The following is a 16884-nucleotide window of genomic DNA, read 5'->3' on the forward strand; positions in this document are numbered from 1 at the left end:
CAGCCCAGCTTGCCTTCCCAGGGAGGATGAGAAGTAGAAGTAAAAGGAGAAAAGGGTGGTTAGGGAGTTCTGTGGGCAGAACATCAAGGAACTGAAAATGCCTCAAACCCCAAACAACAGGTCACAAGGTCTGAGGTCTGGCTAGGGAATCATTTATTAATGGTCTTCCCAGAAGAAATAAAATGGAAATCTGGAGAAAAACAAGGGTACAACCAACAAAGAGAGCCCTTTTCTCTTCCAGGAAAGAAACAAATTCTGAACCTTCCATAACCTCAGCTAAGGAGCTGAAATTTGCAAACCCAGATAAACATCTGGGCGGCTCTGGGTCCCTGCTTAGAAGCAGCCCACTTCCTGGGGCCCCAGCCCGCCTCCCGCCCCCAGGCCTCCGCCACAGGGAGGAGCAGGCTCCCTCCCCCCCCCCCCCCCCCCCGGCTCCCAAGGGAGGCTGTTGACATGGGCAGGGCCTTCTGGGTGTCCCATGGGAAGCTGACTTCTGGTTTGGCTGAGGGGAGATTTCTGGGGCCCACCGCTGGAGCATCTTGGAGAGTAACAGAAGACCAGGGGGCACATAGGGGCCTGAGGGCTTTCTGGGGTCTGCTGAGGGATTGTTTCCAACTGTTTGGCAGGAACATCAGGCCCTTCTGGGGGCCGGCAAGCTCGTGTGCACACACACCGCCATCCCCCAGCAGTTGGGAAGCAGTCTACAAATCCCTCCAGGACTGCTCCCCTAGAGGGAGGTTCCCAGCCCCCTTTGGCGTGTACGGTGTGGGGCCCTTCCTTGCTGGCTTTGCTTTCCGGTAGCAGCTGAGGCGCTTGGAGGCCTCCAGGTCCCGATGGGCGCTCATGATCAGCCGGCTGCGTGGAAATGCATGTGAGCTGTGCGCCACCTAGAGACAGCGGGACCGCACCTCACACTGCACACCAGCCTGCTCAGACACGCACGCACACACACGGAGCCTCACATAGGCACACGCGCCCCCATAATCAGAATCGGCCTGTTTCAGGGCAGGTTGTGACCCTTCTAGACCCTCTTCAGAACCTAACAGCTCTGTGAAGGATGGGTCTGTGACACATTGAACGGGCTGAGGCCCAGGTGCGATGGAGGTTCCCGGAGGCCACTCTCTGGGGGGCCCTGGCCCACCCTGGGACCTGAGCCTCACCGCTGCTCTGGGCCCTCCCGCCATCCTCCTGTGGCCCTATCCCCTCCGCCCGTCAGGAGGATCTGTGGACCCAAGCCCAACCCTTACTTCAGGCTGGAGAGCTCGATGACAAGGCCCCGCACAGTGTCTGTTGCATCCTCCATCCTGGCGGCTTCGCAGGTCTTGATCCCCATTTGGGTCCTGGTGGGAAGGGAGGGAGAACGAGAGGCCTGACCTCACTGGACAGCTCCACCAGACTCCATCCTGGGGGCTGTCTTCTCCAGAGATGAATTATTTTGACAACTATGAAGCCATCATGGGTAGGCCCAGAATCCAGCCGCTTCTCCCACTGCCAGGGCCCTTGGCTGACAGTTGCCACAGCCTTCTTAGTCCCAGCTCCTGCCTCTACTATTATTTGAGCAAAGAGGAGGGAGATTTGTGTCTGAGTCTCTGATGGCCTCCATGCAACCCCACATGGATGGCTGGAAGTCTCCAGGTGGGTCCCAGGGAATGGTTCTGTGGCCTGTGAATGGGACAGGCAAGGGACTAAGACCCAGGTTAGCCAGTCATCTCAGGGTAGCCAAGGCAGGTGGAGCAGAACTGGAGTTCCCACAGTGAGAGCCTAGGAAATGCTGCCAGGCTTGGGTGAGAGGCCAGGAAGGCGACCCTCTGCCCGGCACAGGCTGTACACATTAAATCTGGTGGGTGCCGCGGCCACCCCTTCCATAGATACCAACATCGTGCAGTGCCAGCCCTTCCAGGAACTGCTCTGGGTACTGGGGAGGCTGCGTGGGACAAAACACTTAGTTTCCATCTAGTTGGGGTGGGAGCGGGGGCGAGTGAGAGGCAGACAATGAGGTGGTCAGATGGCAGAGTGGGGGGGTAGAAAAAGACGGCAGGGAAGGGGTTAAAGTTACAACCTGTGGTTATCAGGAAGGCTGCCTCCCCCCCCCCCAAGGAGAAGACATTTGGGAAAGAACATTCCAGAGCCCTAAGAAGTGCTCAGGGAATGGCCAGGAATTCCCTGTCCCCCCATGCGGCATGGAGGGTGGAGGGCTGTGGAAAAGGAAACCCAGCCAAAGTCCCGCCTCACAGCCCTGCACCATCTGCCGCACCTCCAGACCCCATCCCTTCCCTCCCTAACCCCTCCTCCACACTTGCAAGCCAGAAACAGAAACTTGGCCATAAATAATTGATAGGCCACCAATCTGCAGAGAAGCCAGTTCAAGTACAAAGTAATAGGAGAGGATGGTCCCCCAGTGCTAGCCACCAGCACGGCTGGGAGAAAGGACACGAAAGGACACAAAGGAGGTGATGGTCTGTGAGAGGCTCTGGGGTGCGAGAAGAGGACCCTCCAAAACACACACACCCACTCCACGGGCTGGAGGGACAGTGCACCCGGTGGCCTGCAGGAGGGAGAAAAGGTAGACTGCCTTGGGGAAACATAACCAAGCAGGAAATAAGACAATGGGAGAGGTCAGAGACTCCGGAGGGCCCGCGGGTGCCAGAGTGGGCATGGCCCCAAGCTCATGTGGGCCAGTGGTTCTCAAGCCCTGTCTGGGTCCCCTCCCCCTCCTCAGATACTCAGGGAAAGCTCTGGATCTTCTTTCCAGAAAAATACACAATGCGCATTAAAACAACCCACAGAACTGTGGGCATCTCACCATCCTATGGGTCCTTGGGAGAGATTCTGGCTTGGGTACAGATTGCTGACCACCAGTTCTCCACCTCCAGGGAGCACGGGACATGCGCAGTTTGAAAGTTGGGACTTAGCATACTTACTGGACTGAGGAAAGTACGTCCGAGGGGAGAGCCAGGGCCCCCTCCATCACCCTCACCAGCAAAGTGGGAGCTCACAGGGCTGGGGTGAGGGGGAGCGCAGGGACTCTAGCACCAGGAAGGCAGCCACACTCTCCCCTCCCAGGAACAAGGGAGGACTCTTGCCAAAGCAAGGGTCCTGGGGTGGCCTCCCACCCTGCCTACCTCGGCTGGGCCTTGGCAAGAGGGCCTCTATCAGCATGTGGGCTGGTGCTAGGCCAGCAAGGCTCCAGCCCACTCCCTGCAGGAAACAACTGGAAAGAGAGAGCACACACAGGTGAACAGCCCAGCTGCGCAAGCCCTGCACGGGGAAGAAGTCACGCAGGGGAGGCTGGGCTTCTCCTCTGCCACTGAGGCCGGACTACTGCAGGGGAAGAGTGGTGTCAGGGAGGGACGCCTGACCTAGGGGCCACCAGCCCGGGCTGCTCTCACCCTCCCTCCTTGGAAAGAGAGCAGAAGGGCAATACTGGGCCTGACCCTGGGGTCCTCTTCAAGGCCTGCGCCTTCTGACGCGCTGATCTGTCCTGGTGCATGGCTCCATCCAAACAGTCTCTGTCCCTGACGACTGAGGCATGGTGCTGCCTCTGGCTTGCCCTGCAGTATCTAAAAGGGTAAAGAGAAGACCCTAGGGTGGGGGGTGACAGCAGCGAGGCGGACATCTGGTGTGGACGGGAAGAGGTCGGCCAGATAAGCCTCACGAGTTTCATGTCAGGAAAAGATTTTGCAAATATATTTTGAAGGGAAAATTCATAATTAATACGGGGGAAGAGCCAGATAACCCTGAGAAGCTTAAATTTCAAAATGTCAATGGTGGTTTAATTTTCATGGAAAATGTCAGGCTAAACTGTGGAGGTGACATACATCCTTCTGAAAAGAGGCAGGGAGGCTGAGGTAGAACGACAGGCCCAGGGTTGCCGGGCCTCTAGTAAGGAGACCAAAGTCCTGGAGTGGGAGATGGGGTGGAGGGCTTGAGCTTGATCTGCAAAGGGCCCCCGAATCCAAAGGAATGGGCACAATGGACAGCTTGCAGCCCAGCTGCTGTGACTTGGGGACAACTCTGCCCCGAGACACTTCACAAAGCCTGGAAACATTTTTGGTTGTCACGTCCAGGGGAGAGGGTGCTCCTAGTACCTGGAGGGTGGGGGCTGGGGGTGCTGCTCAACACCCTGCAGTGCACAGGAGGCGGCCCAGCCCCTAGCACCAGCGGTGCCGAGGTCAGGACAAGGTGCCCGCTGTAGACAATACAGTTTTGGCCAACTGTTTATGGACGTGACTCTGACTTAAAATACAGACTGATGGCCACAGATTCAGCCAACGTGCAGCACCACTCTTGGTCATGAGGAATAATCTTCCCCAAAGGTACCACAGCTCCAACCAGGGTAGTGTAAATGTCACAACAGAGGTGGCACTTGTATCGAATGTGTGGGGGCTGCCCCTGCAGGCCCTGAGAGGGACCTGGGAGCCAGCGTTTTAAATGACACTCTTTATGGGAGGCTCCATTGGCCCTGGGGTGAGCATCATGTCCCAAGGGAGCTCCTATGAGAATAAAACCCCACGCTTTCCTGGGAGGGCACCTGGGTTTGAAACCTGCCCATCACTGCTGCGAGTCCCTAAGTCCCCTCCTCTGAAGCAGTGCTCACAGCTGTGCCACAGTGAGGTCGACGGCCGTACTCTCCACCCACCTGTGTTCTGTTCCCATGTGTCCCTGCGCACTTGGCCTTCCTGCCAGGGGCAGTCTGGAACCTTCCCATGGGAACCTGCACCTGGGTCGCCTGACTTGTTCAGGAATGCCCGGTGTCAAAACAAAACGCGCCTGGGCGTCAGCGGCCTTGTCAGGACAGTGCCTCCTCCCCCAGCAGGCCTGTCGGGTCTGACCACCCCTGCTGTCTGCCGGGTCCCCTGCGCTGGCACTGCCGATGCCTTGGTGCTTTCAGAGCGCAGTGGCTGGCGGCATGTCTGGGAGCGCTCGCTCCTTCACCTGCTGGATGATGCCCAATGTCCCACTGCTCCCCCAGCCTTCCCCCCCAGGCACTACCCAAGGGGCCAGAGACTGTGGACAACTTAGCTCTTCTTTCCAAGTGAGGGGTTTGCATTTTTCAAGAGATGAGGCTTTCATGAGAGTTTCAGCTCTGCTCAGCACCTGAATGCCTCCCTCTCCCAGGCAATTGTTTTCAAATGCTGCATCTGAACTGCACTGTGACTCGTGTTCTCGCTTGTCTGTGATCACAGCAACGTGCGAAGGGTGGTACAAGGAATCTGAGGCAGGGCAGGGAGGGCTAGATTTCAAAAGTCACCGAGTAGGCAAAAGTCACAAGTGACCCTTGGCCATCCCATGGGAAGGCAGCACCCGAGACCCACATTCGCTCAGCCCAGCCGCACTCCCCTCTGCAGCCAGAACAGCTGGCTTTCTTCAGCTGGGCACCAGATGAAGTCCTTTGCCGTGTTTCGGGGCTGTGTCGTATGAAAAAACTCTTTTAAGTGCCGAAATGACATGGTACAAAACGCTCACTCTGGGAGTGTCAGGCAGGAATGGTGCTACTGAAAACTTCACAGAGGCAGGGACCACACCTGGTCTGTTCACTCTGGGCTCTAACATCTTAAAGCAAAAACACTTCTTTTAAAAATTAGAGTTTTAAAACAGGGCTGGCCAAAGAAACAGAGGCACACTTGTGAAGCGACTTGGGCTCGTGTTCATTCTGCAGCAGAATGGCTGAGATGCACCTGTAGAATCAGGCTGACCTGAGGGCAGACCCGGCCTCCTCCCCTCCTGGCTGCCTCACCTTGCACAGGTGTCTGACCTTCTCCAGCCTCTCAGCCACACCCAGTGTGTGGAAAGAGAACCGCCCACCTCTTAGGGCACTCAGCTCAGGCTCAGGTGCGCCAGGCAGCGGCCAGGGATGTGGTGCTTTCTCAGGGGGCGGGGCCAAAGCAGGGAAGCCACCTGCCCTGACAGGTGGTGGCCAAGGGCCAGCCCAGGCTCAGCAGGCAGATGCCTGAAGGAAGCAAAGCCCCTACAAATTCTAGCAGACAAACTAAATTCCATGTATATGTTTGAACAACAATCATATCGGGGACCCCAATGACCCTAAAGATGGGAAAAGGTTCCTTCCGGTTGGCAAGTGAAGTCCCCTCCCCCAGGCCCAGCTTTGCAGTCACTCTAGGTCACCCCTTTAGGTCGGCCGCCCTCCATACACCCCTTGGGAACCTGCAGCCAGAGCAGGCACTGAAGAGTGGGGGTGGGGAGCAGGTGCTCCAGGGGTTCCACCTGGGGTAGGGGGCGGAGGGGAGGACCACCGTCGGCTCTGCCTGGGCTGACAAAATACGTCTGTGTCACGTCTTGGGGCTCTTCAGCTCCCACACAGAAGGGCCCCTCATAGAGAAAGACAGGCCTGTCTTGTCCTTTCCGGAATGTCACTGACTCCACACCCACTGAAGCTGTGACTCAGACCCCTGAACTCACCTGCTGTCTGAACAGACCGCCGCCATGTGCCCATCTTCCCCCCACTGCTGGGCAGTGTGGAAGATCGTGCCAATTTGGAGCTTGCCCTGGGACATCTGGCTGTAACTCAGGGAAGCTCTTACCTGCTCAGGTGGGGCCTCAAAGCCAGGGGCTTCCAGGGCATCCTGTATCTGGCTGTCTGGCAGGAAGTCAAGCTCCATGGCTGGGGACCACCCCCAGATGGCCGGGTCTGAAGAGTCAGGAGGATGTTCCGGCTGGCCAGCTGGGGTGTCTGGGCTGCCCTGGTGTGCCCCGGCATTCCACGGAGGGCCGTCCACTGCTTCTCTGTATACTGGTGAAGCAGTGGCTCCAAGGGACAGACTGAGCCCCTTGAGGTCTTGTTTGTGGCTCTGGCTCCCTAACTCAGCTGCCTTTTCACCCACAGGCTGCAACGGCAAAGGCAGCGTGCACACATCTCCCAGCCCCTCTTGATCTGGGCTTAGCACCTGTGTCTGACCTACACTTGGACCCATTTCCCGGGCTAAAGAGCTAGAATCTCCAGCACCAATTGTGGGCTCCTGGATCTCACGAGCCAGAGGCAGGGAGGCTGCAAGGCCGCCTGGGACATCACCAGGGGGCTTGTCCTCTTGCCTTGCCTCCCCTCTGCCTCCTGTGGTCTCCCCAGCGAGAGGCGTGCAGCTGAGTAGGGCCCCACGGAGGCCTCCATCAGGAGCCTTCCCACTGGGAGAGGCAGGCACCCTGGCGCTGACCTCCCTGTCTGGCTTGGCTACCTCTGGAGCCCTCTGTTCTGGCTCAGCAGGGTCTGTGCCCACGTCTGCAATGACAACGGCTCCAAGTGGGGAGTGTCTTGGGCTGCTACAGCTCCATTCTGCCTCCCCGCCAGTCCCGCTGGGTGTCTGCAGGGGGTCAGGAGGGCCCTGGGCTGCAGATCCCAGCACTGGGCCTGGAGTGTCCTGGCCCAGGATGCCATCTCCTTCCTCCTGGTGGTCCTCAGGCAGGCCAGCCCCTGCTCCCCGTTGGGCACCTCCCCCGTGGGGGGCTCCTTGGTCTGGCTCCTTCTCTTCAGCATCACTATTTGGCAGGTGCCCTGTCTGGCTGTGATCGCCTGGGACACAACCCTCCTCCGTGCTTCCACCATCTGGCCCATTGGTCCCTTGCTCTGACAGGTGGTCCTGGCTGGCCCCCCCTGAGGCTGAGGACATTGTCCCCCACTTCGGGGAAGCATTGGTGGAGGCTACAGGCTCAGGATCCCCACTGCTGGGCACAGGCATCACAGGGTTTTGGCCATTGGGCTCGGGGCAGGTGCCATCTGCCTGGGTCTGGTCTCCTGGGTCCCTGGCCTCCTGGAGAACAAGACCTGGGGACCCCTCCTGAGGCTGGCTTCCAGCCTGCTGGTAACTGGGCTCTGGCAGTGTTTCCTGTGGAGAGAGAAAAGACTCAGTCTGGAGCCTTCAGTGATCAACCGCCCTGAAGATTTTTCTGGTCATGACTGCCTCTGTACAAAGTCTCAGGTGCTCCGTGGATGACAGTGCACCCAGACAGGGATCAGAACCAATGCCGGGCAGGGCTTCGTGCCAGGGGCTGCAAGGTACTGGAAGCTCAGGAGCCCCTCCTCCTACCAGCTCCTTCTCCCCACCAGCACGAGTCATGCGGGGGCTCTCGGGAAGATCAAGGATAGAAAAACCAAGGAGGTCCTGTGGATCACACCAGGGTCATCAATTGCCTGGTGTTGCTGATGGATCAAGTTATATTAACATGTTACCACTGGGGGATGCTGCGGGAGGGCACACAGGGGCCTCTCTGTGCTGTTCTGTTTTTGTGGTAAAACACAGACAACCTAAAATTCACCATTTTAATCATTTTAAAGTGTACAATTCAGTGGCATTAAGTATATTCACATTGCGTGCAATGATCACCACCATCTGTCTCCAGAACTCTTTCACCTTCCCCAACTGAATCTCTGCTCCCCCAGCTAACCCTCCCCCAGCTCCCAGCAACCCCAATTCTACTTTCGTGGACTCGGTAGAATTTGACTACTCTAGGGACCTCGTTTAAGTCGGATCATATAGTATTTGTTGCTTTGTGACTGGCTTCTTATTCTTCGCCGATGTCCTCCAGGCTCAACCATGTTGTAGTATGTGTCAGAATTTTCTTCCTTTTAAAGGCTGAATAATATTCCATTGTGTGAATATACCACATTTTGTTTACTCATTCATCTGCTCATGGACCCTTGGGTTTCTCCCACCTTTAGGCTACTGTGAATAATGCTGCAGTGACCACAGATGTACAAATATCTGTTCCGTTGTACAGCTGTAGCACAATTTGCTCATCTATTCAGGTGGTTATGTGTATCACACTAGTTTGTTCCTTTTTTATTGCTGGGTTGTGTTTTATTGTTGGTGTGGATGGACTATGATTTCTCCAGCCATTCACTCATTGAAGGACATCGGGGTTTCCCAGTTGGAGGTGATTACAAACACAGCTGCTCAGAATGCCCACCACTCACTTTTTTAGGGGCATGTGTTCCAGAGACAACGTGACCCCTGGAGCTCATGGTGGCAAGGACAAGAGCACACTGTAATACATCCCCCACTCACCCAGAAGCCTCTGGTAAGCAAAGGGGTTCAAGGGTAGAACGTGGGCTGCCTTTCTGAGTCTCACTAATTTCCTGCAACCTGGGGAAGAGAGCTCTGGCCTTGACAGCTTCAGCGCAGGCACAGCTGTCTGAACACCTCTCACAGGCCTCCAAGCTCCTGGCACAGCACCTGTCTGTCCACAGACATCTATAGCGCTGAAAATGTGGAGGTGGGTGCGGAGATACAGGACTAGCCACTGCCAAGGAAAACCACGGTTGAACTCAACTGCCAAGGTTGGGCCAAGAGGCAGAGCATCTGTAGGGCCCAGCCTGGCTGATGGTAGGGTCTTACCGAGCTGAAGGCCCCACTCCTGAGGTCCTCTTCCCTCCTCTCTGCTTGTCTTGTCACTATCTTCCTGGGTTTTGCAAACTGGGGGACAAACCTCCCAACTGAGTTCTGTGAACCAGATACAAAAAGAATAAAGCAGCAATAAAGATAAGGGAGGAATGAGGTCTCAGAGATAAAACAAACAGTAGAACTGGTTTCCTTCTTGCAGTCTCAGACCCAGCCCTTGCCTTCCTCCCCAGCACATACTCTCACCAGCAGCTGTTGACGATGAACAGAGACAAGAACTCCAGCTTAAGGGAGGCAGCATCTTTCGTACATACATGAGGCCATAAAACAGGCTCACCTGGGAAGGAGGAAAGGGAACGGGTTCCTTTTCTGGTTGCCCGGGGAGCCTGGAGGGAGCTCCTGCTTCCTTATCAGGAGAGCTAGGAGGAGAAAGACAAAACAGAGGAGATTCTGAAGTCCTCCTAACGCTACCTGTTAAATTGCAGAATAAGACAAACAGAGAACGAAATCCAAAGGCAAAGTAGTGCTCAGGGTCTCCTAAGAGGGTGGCCCTGGAGCGCCTGCTTGTGGGGGGAGGTGGGTAAGGGGAGCAGCGCCCTGGGGAACATCGGACTGCCAAGAAGGGTACCGAGTCCCACGTCCCAGATCAAGCTGCCTGCTCTGGTGGCACTTTACTCTTACAATCCCAGGAATTGGCTCCTGAAGTCAGAACAGGAATTCTCATTTGGACTGACTCTCCAGCCCCCAACTCTGCAAATTCTAAAAAGTCATAGATACAAAAATACACAGTGTCTAAATAAATGGGTGTATTCATAATCAATGAAATGTGGAAGCAACCAAGATGGCCTTCAGTGGGTGAGTAGATAAATAAACTGGTACACACAGGCAATGGGACAGTATTTTGGTGCTAAAAAGAAATGAGCTCTTAAGCCATGAAGACACATGGAGATACCTCAAATGCATATTACCAAGTGAAAGGAGCCAATCTGAAAAGGCTACTGTATAATTCCAACTATTTGATATTCCAGAAAGAGCATGCTATGGGGACAGTGAAAAGATCAGTGGTTTCCAAGGGCTGAGGGGAGAGATGAACAGGCTAGGATTTCTACAGCAGTGAAAACACTCAGTGTGATACTAAGTGATGGATACATGTCATTGCACTTTTGTCCAAACCTACAGAATGTACAACACACATAATGAACTTTAAAGTAAACCGTGGACTGTGGGTGATTATCATGGGTCAATGTAGGCTCACCTTGGTGAGAAATGTACCATTCTGGTGAGTGGTGGTGGTAACGGGCAGGCTATCCATGCGTGGAAGTGGGGGTGGGGTAAGTGGGAAACCACTGCTCCTTCCTCTCAGTTTTATTGTAAACCCAAAACTGCTCTAAAAAAATACAGTCTTTAAAAAAAAAACTGGTGAGACTGATGGTTATAGCTAAAGAAATGTGGCTCTGTATATTGTTAAAAAAAAAAAAGGATCAAAATCTGGAACTGAAACTTCACGATTTCAACTTTGGAAGTGGAACAGAAAAAAAAGCATGAGGACACACGGTAATAGGCTTCAATTGTGCCAAGAGGGGTTATGGAGACAGAATCAGTCTAGATACTGATAGCAACCGTCTGTTTGAAAATTTTTAATTGGGATGGGTTGTTTGGGCGGCTTCTGGAGTGCTGGCAAGATTTCACTGCTCAACATAAATGTGTTAAGCTGACTGCTTTATGTTGGTTTTTTTCTGTTATATTTCTGTGCATGCCGTATTTCTTAATAAAACATCAAAAAAGCAAAAACAGAAGACAACAGCGGGAATCCACGTCTGTGGATTCTGACTAGTCTTATGGACTCAGCATAGTGGGCAGCAGCCGCGACCCCAACAGCCCTGTTGGCTTCTCCAGGAGTGACACAGCGACACTGTTGTGTCTGTCTGGGAGAATGGCTTACGTGTGACATGTGGCCCCTCCTTCATGCCACACATACAGCAGGGCCACCTTTACCCCTAAGATGGCAAAGACCTGAGATCAGACAGACATATACCCGAGAAAACAGCTCTGTCAGTTGGATTGCATGCCTCAATTTTTCACTCAGAAAATGTGCTAGTCCAATCCATGATGCTTTTACTGAAGACTTCAGGGAGCAGGAACCTGGCTTCTCCCAATTCCTGCTAACCCTTTCTACTTTGCTACAGTTACATGTGGTTTAACCCTGTGGAGACTAAGTGGTTCTCCAGATCTTCCTTTTCTTTCCACACCCCCTCTACTATGCTTCATTAGATATTTTCTGAAAAAATTAGGGAACTAGGAAACCTCAGTGGTGAAGAGCACAGAAGCCAGACACAGCCAGAACCCCAGCCTGCCTTGTACCAGCTCAGTGGTCTTAGGCAAGTCATTTGACCTCTTGAAGCCTCAGAGTCCTCATCTGCCAAATGGGGATAAAAACCCATGTCACAGTGCCATGAAGATTAAATGAGATGATGTGTGAGAAGTATTTATTATATTATTATAGCTAATAAGCATGCTGCCTGGAACATGAAGATCATTATTCTCTCTTGTGGGTTACTATTTCACAGACCCACGACTCCTTCAGTCCCCTCCTGATTAAGAGGGAGCGTGGGATAACTATGGATTTGACCTGCAGGCAGGACAAGTTGTATTCTGTAACTAAGTGACCTTGAAAAATTCAAGGTTTTCCTTGCCTGTGATTAAAATATTGACTTTTTTTTGCTAGAGGGGAGAGTCCCCGGAGCAAAGCTTTGAGAAGCTCAATCCAAGAACACTGAGCCCCTGATGGGGAAGCATGGCCCTGGATGGGTCATGTCAATTGGTCCCCTCCCCTTTGCATCCACTGGCCGTGACCACTGTCAGCAGAGAGGCTTGCTGGAATGTTCCGAGCCACCTACCTGGGGGCTGCCTGTCCTGGATCCTCCCTGCTCTGCTCTGCAGAGGGAGCGGGTCCTGATCTGCCTGCTGACTCTTCAGGGTGATGCAGATGGCCCAATGTGGAATTCTGGGGGGCCCTATCAGAGTCTCCTCGCCTTGGGTTCTTTGGAAATTTCAGAGGACGGATTCCTTCTCCTCCTAATTTAGAGACAAAAGAAGATGAAGGGGTTGGGGGTAGCGGGAGCAGGCACTGCCATGGCTGACAACCAAACACATGAGGGCCACTGAGGCAATGTGAGCAAACTTGTGCAATGGGCAGGAAATTCTTGCTCTGATGCTTGCCTGGAGAGCAAGAGATGGGATGGAATCTCATCCAGGTGGGACCCAGGAGCTTACATGACCATGGGATGCAAAGGCTTTTTATCGATTGACTAGTCATGACTGATGCTGGATCCTGAGGTGACCTGGCCTGGCTCGGAAACACCTGAGACAACCTGGCCCAGCTGACTGTCTCTCTGAGGAAGTGGTGAGAGGTGTGTGCTGTCTCCTGTGTGTCTCAAATGTCCCTGCAGAGGGGCCATCCTTGACTTTTCCTTAGAGCAACTCCTCCCAGGCCCATGCTCCGTTTTATTCACTTCACATCTTTTCTCTACAAGTATCTGATGTACTGGGTCATTTTCTGTCTCCCCTACTACAACCTGTTCCACGCAAGGAGGGGCCTTATCTTTCTCACTCTCTGCTGGGTCTCAAGCAGCTAGGAGAGCATCTAGTAAACCGTTGGTGCCCAATAAATACTTGGTAGACAACTGAATGAATGCACATGAAAACAAAGATCAGTTCCCAGGAAATGCAGACAACACTAAATTATGTACCACTCTGGCTTTCCATGACGCTTGCAGAATATCCATCCTAGGAAAACTGGGACCCAGAGTCATCAAGTGCTAAGGAGGTGACTTCTCCGCTGCCTCTCGGTCCCTTATATCCCCACAATACCTTTTCCCATCACTGAAAGCAATTTAGAGCTTTAAAGGCACTTATTAACATCCATTTGTTGAATGAAGGAAATTCCCTTACACAGAAACTGCCAATAGTGGCTGGCTTGTAAGACCTCTTCATATCTGGCCCCAACCGAACCATTTGTCAATAAATAAATAAAAAGGGTTGACTCTAGTGAGTTCCATGCCAGACACTGTCCTGAGAACTCAGCTGTGTCATGATAAAACCCTGAGGTAGGGTCCTGATGTTATAACCATCTTACAGATGAGAAAGCTGAGGCACAGAGAGGCCAAGGAAGCTGGAATCGGATCCAGGCAGTCCAGCTCCAGAGCCTGTACACTTAACAGTACTCGAGCATTTACTGAGCACCTACTGTGTACTGAACTTCTGACCAGGCAGCAAGAACAAGAAGACAAACCATATCCAGGTCTGATTTTCCTGGAGGTCAGTCACATAGACGCCTGCCGGCGTCAGCTCCTTACACATCTTGAAATAAACCCGTTGAAGGAGTTCCCTCCCCACAACATTGAATGGCTAGGGTCTGCCTTAGCATTCATTCAGTTTTTTTGGGCTCCACTAGACCACAGTGGCTTTCCTGTAATTTCTCCTAATTCTGTCAGTTACAGTTCTTGTGTGCCCATTTAGAACTTTACCCAACTGCTGTGCGTTTGATTAGCTCTCTCGGTGAGAAGCATTTTTCTTCCCACCCTCCCAACTAGATCTTGAAGCTGTCAAGGGTGGGAACTGAGTCTGCAGCACCCTTTGATCATTGCCCTGCTCCCACCCCCATCTCAGATACCCACCCAGCACCGCATCCAGAGCAAGGCTCCGACGAATGTTTCTTACACACATTCCCACTTTGTGGTTTGTCAGAAAATGCAAAAATACAGCGGCTTCATTTATTTAATTTCTTAAGATGTTTCCTTTGTTCATCCAATGGACATTTGTACCAAATAAAAAGGGAAAATATCAACAGACGTGAAGAGGCTTCCATTTCCTTCCTGTGATCTGTCCCCACCGGATTAATTTAAGAAAAACTAACGCAGAACCTTGTGTTCAACACCAAAGGCCAAAGACATCAGGGGGGAAAGGGCTCCTTTCACCCTCTGCCAGAATCATCTTCCTCTCTCCCCACCCCATCCAGGACACACAGAAAGAGCTGTCCTGGGCCAGTCTAAGGTCCACTGAGCTGGGGAGTCCACTGCCAAGAGAGGCCCCAAATGATCTGCTGTGGGTGGGCCTGGCTGTCCTCAGCTTCCTCCTCCAAGGTCAGAGGAATTCCTGTGTCTCCAAGCAGCCTGCTGCTCATCTCTGCACAAAACATCTTCGATCTGTTGATAAAATTTCTTTCCTGTCCCACATCTTGGGAGAAAAAAATGAGTGCTACTCTCAAAGTTCATTAACCACTCACTGGTTACTTCTAAATTTTTGAGAAATTTAAATTACCTCAGACAATGACAGGGAAATGGAGCTATACTATGTAATACAGGGTAAGCTTTCCTTTCCAATGAGGAAATTCTACACGTATATTGACAAGTAAAGATGGTCTTGAAATACACAAAGTGAAAAACAGAGGATGAAACTCAGTATGTGTGATGATTCTATTTTCCAATAAAAACCCTGTTATTTGTGTATACAAAGGAAAAGTCTGGAAAAGTAACAGACTGAGGCTCAGTTCCTGTTTGTTTGTTTGTTTGTTTTTTATGTTCCACTATATGGTCGATCATCATCTTATGGTGGTGGGGGATGTTAACATTTGGGGAAGCTGGGGAAAGGGTAGACAGAACTCTGAATAATTTTTGCAACTTTTCTGTAAACTTAAAATTGTTTCAAAATGAAGCTTTCTTTTAATCTGAAAGGATATTCATAACAGCAGCATATGTTTGTGTACAACCATGAGTCTATTCTCGGCTTTTTATAAATTCTAATCCACATGTGAGCTCTAGGGCATGGTTCTCAACTTTGGTACTATTGACATTTGGGGGCCAGGTCATTCTGTGTCGTGTGGGCTGTCCTCCATATTCCACGATTTTGAGCAGCATTCCTGGCCTACACCCACTAAAATGCCACTACCCTCCTCCCCTGCCCCCCAACACACATACATCCACACCAGTTGTGAAAACCAAAAATGTCTCAAGACATTGCCAGATGTCCTCTGGAGGTCAAACTACTTCCCCCCAACAGGTTGCAAATCACTGTTCTAACTGAAAGGATACATGCCCTTATTATCCCCTACTTATAGGAGGAAAGTGAGGCCCAGAGTGTCATCCGCCATCAGACAGTGAGACGAACCCAGGTTTTGGGTTCAAAAGTGAAGCACTTAGCCACACACCAGATGGCCTTACAGTACATCTCTATACATGTGACATCTGGGAGAGTGGGCCTGCATAGAGGCTGCACTCCTGCCCTGAAGCCTGGGGGCGTCCCCGAGGCTGTGGGGTCCCACTAAAGGCTGAAGGAAGTGCCACAAAGCTTTCACTTTTTACGGTAAGTACTTCTCCATATTTTATACTTTTCTACTAGCGTGGATTAAGTCACTGTTACAGCTGTTGCTGTTTTAAGGAGCTTGGTGTAGTCATATTAGCATTTCTGCAATAACTCACACTCCTCCTATAAGCAGAAGCAGCAATAAAGAGGTGTCAACTTAAACATCCAAATACCTGAGGTCCGAAGCTTCTTCCTCTTACTCATTTTATCCCTCCCTAGAGAAATCTGAAAACAAGGAACAAATTTTATCATTACAAGCAGTTCCTGTCCCTGAGTACAGACCCACTGACCTTGGCTGAGGCCACCCCAACCTCACCTGGGCCCATCTGGCTGCCCCAGGGGTCAGCTGGGCCCCGAAGAGGACACAGGGTGGGAGTCATAGCTATGGCTTGGGCTGTGGGTAGGAATTCAAAACTCCTCCATGCTGCAGAGAACAGAGAGGGAACTGCCTATCTTCTGCCCAGAGTCTAAGAGCACCTGGGCCAGGAGCTGGGGCCGTGGGAAGCTCTAGGACACTCCTTCTAGTCTCTAAGATGGAGCAGCCTGTGTGAAGCCGTCTCCCTCCAGGCTGGGGTACCTGGGGCCCTTCCAGGGACACCCCAGGACTTTCGAGGTGACACCTGGGGTCCTTCAGGGTCATCTGGGGACTTTAGAGGGGCCACCTGGGGTCCTTCAGGGGATGCCTGGGGCCTTGGAGAGGCAGGAGTCGCCACAGGTCAATCAGTTCCTTCCAGCCTAGGGGGCCAGACAAGCCCAAACCAACCTGGGCCACAGAAGTTGTCAAGGTCTCTCTGTCCTTATCAGGAACTGGAAGGCTATCTGGATCTGTTGGGGGAATAATTTGATTAAATTATTTGCGTAAAATCTTTTTGAAAAAAGAAAAGTCAAAGTTGGCCCTCACGGAGGCTGGGCAGCTGGGGTTCCAAGGCCCGAGCGCTGTGGACGCGGCTTCCGGTGACCAAGCCCACACTAACCCTACCCAAGGCACTGAAAAGTGAGGACTGCCCAGACCAGAACCGCCAGGAGAGGCCGCAGCTCGCAGGTGGCCTCGCAAAGAGAACCCAGCGGCCCTCACACCTGCAAACGCTCCGCCTCTTTCCCGCGCACTACAAGGCCCTATCGCTCGCGCACGCGCGATACCAGCACCGCCCCTCCTACTTGAGGACGCTCCGCCTCT

At 52.6% G+C, this 16884-nt stretch overlaps 1 protein-coding gene across 1 annotated transcript; it reads right to left on the bottom strand.

The window, feature by feature from the left end:
• Positions 1-567: 567 nt before the first annotated feature.
• Positions 568-16834, bottom strand: BRME1 (break repair meiotic recombinase recruitment factor 1). The gene is made up of 10 exons (XM_064479898.1): positions 16471-16834; positions 15881-15932; positions 12245-12422; positions 9685-9766; positions 9345-9449; positions 6540-7835; positions 3435-3560; positions 3123-3211; positions 1248-1340; positions 568-855 (listed from the first exon to the last, which is right to left on the bottom strand). Exons 2-10 carry the CDS (start codon positions 15909-15911, stop codon positions 702-704), a joined length of 2154 nt encoding a protein of 717 aa, XP_064335968.1. The 5' UTR covers positions 15912-15932; positions 16471-16834; the 3' UTR covers positions 568-701.
• Positions 16835-16884: the final 50 nt, after the last annotated feature.

The sequence above is a fragment of the Camelus dromedarius genome, chromosome 27, assembly GCF_036321535.1.
Source record: "Camelus dromedarius isolate mCamDro1 chromosome 27, mCamDro1.pat, whole genome shotgun sequence".
NCBI classification, from domain to species: domain Eukaryota; kingdom Metazoa; phylum Chordata; class Mammalia; order Artiodactyla; family Camelidae; genus Camelus; species Camelus dromedarius.

Bases quoted from the DNA above. Each gene is read 5' to 3' on its own strand.
- BRME1 (XM_064479898.1), bottom strand. From the start codon at position 15,911: ATGAGTAAGAGGAAGAAGCTTCGGACCTCAG. The intron at 7,836-9,344 runs GTAAGACCCTAC...CTCTCTCCACAG, and splicing joins GGAGTGGGGCCTTCAGCTCG to GAAACACTGCCAGAGCCCAG. The intron at 3,561-6,539 runs GTAAGAGCTTCC...TTACCCTTTTAG, and splicing joins TTGAGGCCCCACCTGAGCAG to ATACTGCAGGGCAAGCCAGA.